Source organism: Eutrema salsugineum, unplaced genomic scaffold (assembly GCF_000478725.1).
Source record: "Eutrema salsugineum unplaced genomic scaffold, Eutsalg1_0 scaffold_2, whole genome shotgun sequence".
Taxonomy (NCBI): domain Eukaryota; kingdom Viridiplantae; phylum Streptophyta; class Magnoliopsida; order Brassicales; family Brassicaceae; genus Eutrema; species Eutrema salsugineum.
The window spans coordinates 19863342-19868237 of NW_006256829.1; the positions used below are offsets into that span (position 1 = coordinate 19863342).

Genomic DNA, 4896 nt, shown 5'->3' on the forward strand with positions numbered 1-4896 from the left:
CTAGCTATATTTTTCCTTAATATGATATCTTTATGAACCCATTTCTCTGTGAATCATTTTCTTGTGTTTATGTTAATTTTTCTGCGACTAACATGAGATATATAAAAGTATGCCCTCTTTTGGAATCTTGTTATGTTCGTTGCTCTCACTCTATGTGCTATTTATCTGTAGCCTTATTACCTGATGAAATTAGTTCAACTATTTCAGTATGATATGGTGTTACAGTTGTTGATAGATCAAATTAGAAAAGGAAAACTTTAGGCTTATTGAGTTCTTTAAAAGAGTTCTTTACATTCATCAAAGAACTCTCTCTAACGAATCATCGTTCCTCAGAGAATCCAAAGCAATTTTATAAGCGTCACAGGTCGACTCCATTGTCAAACAACGACCTTGGACTCAGCATTTTTTTTTTTGGTTTTTTTTAATTAACAAGCAAATCGTATAAGATCTTATTATTCTATCGACCCTTCTGAAAGGCTATTAAATCCTTACTAGAGTTATTTTCAGAAGTGTCCTAACTTCTCCACTAGCTTCTTCTCTATTTCCATCCTCTTTTTCATTAACAAACCGTAGGTGGACGCCACATTTTCATCTCCTGCTTTTACCTTGAGCTTGCAATTAAGCGATGTCTTCTCCAATTTCCCTTCGTAGAGATATGAGATGGGAACAAATGTTCCTTTTTTGTTGCAGAGCCAGCCATGAGCAGCTCTCAGTGCAGCTCCAAGTGATGCTGAATCTGTGCACACAAATACAATTTGTTCAATCAATAAGTAGATCAGCAAGTAAGCAAGGAAGCTGCAACTTGTTTGTATGTGTAAATGCTACCAGGCCTTTGGACAGTATACACATCACATCCGAAGATCGCTGAGATCAGACTCAGAATATTCTCATTAGCCGATGCACCTCCAGTGGCTATTATTCGGATCGGAGGGGAAGGCATACCAAATCTCTCGGCATGAGCCCGCTTTGAAAGAAACTGACCTTCAACCAATGCCCTAACCTGACAGGAAACAAAACATTTGGATGAAATCAAACTATGTAAGTGCCTCCTGGCCTCTGCACAGAAAATTGGATGAGTGTTTATGCATTCCTTACCTCCGAGGGAGGGTCGAACGCATCGACCTCTCGTTCCTTTACTCCCTCAAGAGATGCACCAGAAAATTTCTCAAGAATGTAACGATGAGAGCCGGCTAAGTATTTGGAAAAACATTAGTAAAGGAGTCTTATAACCTATGGCCGAGAGCAATGGAACGGTAAGGATTATAACGCAAGAACATACCGGGAAGTGGGGGAAGAATTTCATTTTCAGTGTAGTAGAAGCCGAGTTTCCCATCTAATGGATTCAGTTGTGTATTAAGAAAACAAAGAACCATAAAACTATTACAGATAGACACCTCAAGGAGTATGGAATTGCGACTTACCATTTAGTGGTTGTGTTTGTTGCAAATACTTATCAAAAACATTCCAAGAGCCTTCAGCGCAGCGGTCACGTATTTCTGAAACAGAAAGTCACGTATTCTAAATTGTACATGAAAATCAAACAAAGCAAGCCCTAATAGCAGCTGAAAGTGGGAGTTTTCACCTTCACGGGTGAGAGAAGCATTCTTGTAAACCAACATTACCATGTAACTCTCGGGGTCCACGGGGTTAGGAAACACGTGGCCCTCAAGACTGGGTTGATGTTCTTTGGTAATCCCAAATACCTGTCAGTGTTTATAATGTTCGACATCTGAAATGGTAAGAATACAAGACTGTTTCTGGATTAAATAGAAGCTCAATGAGAATCAAGAACTTGCCGTGTCACTGGTCCCAAGACTGATCGCCAGATCTCCAGGAGTACTAAGAGTTAGACCTGCAGAACATTACAGAACATGGTATAACCTCATCAACACTTTGTATTTCATATACGAAACACAGTCCCAAAAATACACTTTGATTTCATCAAGATTGTTGCAGATGAAAAAACATGGCCCAACTTTTATAATGCAAATTCTAGTTCCAAGATACGAATCTGTACCTGCCAAGCTATTAGGATTGTCTCCTGACCACTGCACAACCACGCAGCTCTTTTCAAAACCGAACCTATATTATAACCAAAAGAATTTACGAATCTGACATTAAAACTGCGAGAATCTGAAGATAAGCTTTAAATGCATATGAAAACTTCCGAGTATTATCAGGCACCGAGTCAGTATCACCACCATTTCTATCATCTTCTTTTAACCAATCTATTTATCCGGATACTAACCTCTGAACAAAATACGGAGAAATGAAACCAGCAGTAGCATAAGCGGGTGCTAACTTTCCAAGTTTTTCCTCCAAACCCATAGCTGTAGCCTGCAAATAAAAAAGCCAATTAGGAAACAGCCACTTTAAGGTCCAACTATAGCCTCAAATTCAATCACAACAAACCTCTAACGCTGCTTTTGACCAACATCGTTTCTTTATATCCATCAAATTCATCCCAGCTCCGTCGGTTTCATCAATGGACGCATACTCTCCAATCAATAAAGACGCCATGAATGAGCTCACAAGTGATATCCGTTCCGTGCTCTTATAAGTATCTTCCTCTATGGTAAAGAGTTTCCGTATCTGCGGGCCTGTGTAACGCTCATAAGCGCGGGAACCAGTGATCTCTGACAACTCCATGGCTCCTCCCACAGCATTCTCTATCTCTTTGCACTGCATTGTGGTGCTGCTATCCATCCATATAGGAGATTCCTTGACCGAGAAAGCGTTTTCCAGCTGATCCTTCAAAGTTCTCTTAGAGTCCAAAGATCTCAAAACCTGAGAACTACCCTTTTGCCAGTAAACACTACCGTGCTGCTGCCCGCTTCCTGAAACCGCAATGACTTTCCCGAAATCGAAATTCGCCTCGGAGAGCTTCTGAAGGAGGAGATCCAGTGCCTCCACCCACATGAGAGTAGGGGACACGATTCTGCCATTCACATTGGGGTCTCTGTAAACTCCATCTCTGGTTTTGTAATTGGGAAGATCAGAATCAAAATGAACAAGTTGGCTCGTGACAATGTTCAGGCCTGAGTCTAACACAGTTGCTTTCAAGGACCTTCATGGAACAAAAAAATTCCGATTCAGATCGAAATCTATGAGTTGATAATCGCTTAATTTTATTGAATTGGCGACGAAACTAACGAAATACAACAACAACAAAAAATAATAATAAAAAAATAACGAAATCCAAATTGATCGTACATGGATTGTGATCGAAAACCGTATATAAAATCCATTTTCTCTGAAAAGGCAACCATAAGAATAAGGAAGGGGACATACTGGGTTGAGCTGTCGAATCCGAGGAAAAGAGAATCTGGAGGAAGAGAGAGATCCGCCATAGTTGATCCAAGTTTTCGCAGGTCTAGGAGAAAGAGAAGAAGAAGAGTGTTCTTTTTTTTTTTTTTGCTTAAAGAAGAGTGTTCTTTTAAAAATGCTACTAGGTGACTGCCTGCGCCAAGCCCAGGCTTTATATTTTTAAAAAATTATATAATATAATTTTATATTTGAGATTATGTATAATTTATGTATTTATATATAAATTGAATGAAAGAATGTTTATGCAAATTTAAAAGAAAATCTAAGATAACTCTTAAAATTTGAATGATATACAATTCATCATATATATTTAAAAATTTCTCGATATATATTAAATCTTAATAGAAGTTTAACATAAATAGAGACTCTTGATGGTGATGTTTTATTTATGATTGTATTGAATTTTTATAGACTTTCTATTATTGATTTTTATAATTATTATATTATAATTATAACAAAACATGACATATATATTCAACTAAATTAACGGTGGTAAACATGACCGTTATTTTCAAAACATTGCAAAACCTACTATTAGTTGTCGGTGGTTTTCACTTTAAAGTAGTACCCATTTGTTACTCGTAATCCGATTCTATTCATTGTTGAGAATAACCGCATCTATGTTTGAAAAAAATGTCTCCTTGCACGATGATTTCTGGTTTAGGTATAGCATCTGATCGATCTTCTATTTGTGTTCAAATTATCAATAGTGTCGAGAAAAGTCTAGGTGTTCACGGTGTTCAGCGATCGTTTATATTCGCAGACGAACATGTAAGTATAACTTCAAAAATAACATATTGTCTGAATCTTAATATATTATCAATACCATCATTATTTTTTAACTGAAAATCTAGGGTGATCGAATACGTGCATCGATTCCGAATCGTTTAGTAGATCGTTATGAAGGCATGATGTGTGATAAAGATTGGTACTTCATTGGTAACTTTAAAATTACTTCACACACGGGAACTTCGAGGATTACAGTCAATGGTCTCCATATCTGTATCGATGAGGATACTCATGTTGAGAAGACATCGCCTAAATCAGATGACCAGTTGTATTCAATTGCTAATTTTAGAAGAGTCCTTGACGAATCTCTGATGGAAAACATAGACGTTGGTATGTTTTCTTAGTATTTTATTATACTCAATTAGATTAATTAATACTTTACTTAACTATATGAATATATTGCTTTATGCTAGTTGATTTGATTGGAGGTATTATCAAAGTTTGTCAATTGGAACGTCAAGACCAATTTTGGATCGGAAACCAGAGAATCAACTCAAGTGTTCTTAAATTTACAATTAGAGATTTCGAGTAAGAATCCATTGATACAAAGACTAATACATATATAAATCTTTACTATCATATTCTCGATGTTAAGGAAAATGATATATTAATTCTGGTTTTTAGGGGTGTCGACATCAATTGCATAGCGTGGGGAAGAGATGCTGAACATTTTGTATCCTTATGGAAAAACACTCCTCGTCGCAAAATCGTTTTCTGTGTATTGAGATTTTGGGAGATGTGTCGATATGGAGGTTATTTCTCATTCTATCGACCAACCAT

At 37.0% G+C, this 4896-nt stretch overlaps 1 protein-coding gene across 1 annotated transcript; it reads right to left on the minus strand.

Moving 5' to 3' along the window:
• Positions 1–274: 274 nt before the first annotated feature.
• Positions 275–3417, minus strand: LOC18017476 (xylulose kinase). The gene is made up of 11 exons (XM_006402191.2): positions 3292–3417; positions 2413–3067; positions 2249–2337; positions 2018–2082; positions 1797–1852; positions 1583–1703; positions 1422–1496; positions 1280–1333; positions 1096–1190; positions 826–1000; positions 275–736 (listed from the first exon to the last, which is right to left on the minus strand). Exons 1-11 carry the CDS (start codon positions 3348–3350, stop codon positions 504–506), a joined length of 1677 nt encoding a protein of 558 aa, XP_006402254.1. The 5' UTR covers positions 3351–3417; the 3' UTR covers positions 275–503.
• Between the last annotated feature and the right edge of the window lie 1479 nt (positions 3418–4896).

Coding starts and splice junctions, on each gene's coding strand:
- LOC18017476 (XM_006402191.2), bottom strand. CDS start 3,350: ATGGCGGATCTCTCTCTTCCTCCAGATTCTCTTTTCCTCGGATTCGAC. Junction 1,497..1,582: donor TGCTTCTCTCACCCGTGAAG/GTGAAAACTCCC, acceptor TTTCTGTTTCAG/AAATACGTGACCGCTGCGCT. Junction 1,001..1,095: donor CGTTCGACCCTCCCTCGGAG/GTAAGGAATGCA, acceptor GTTTCCTGTCAG/GTTAGGGCATTGGTTGAAGG.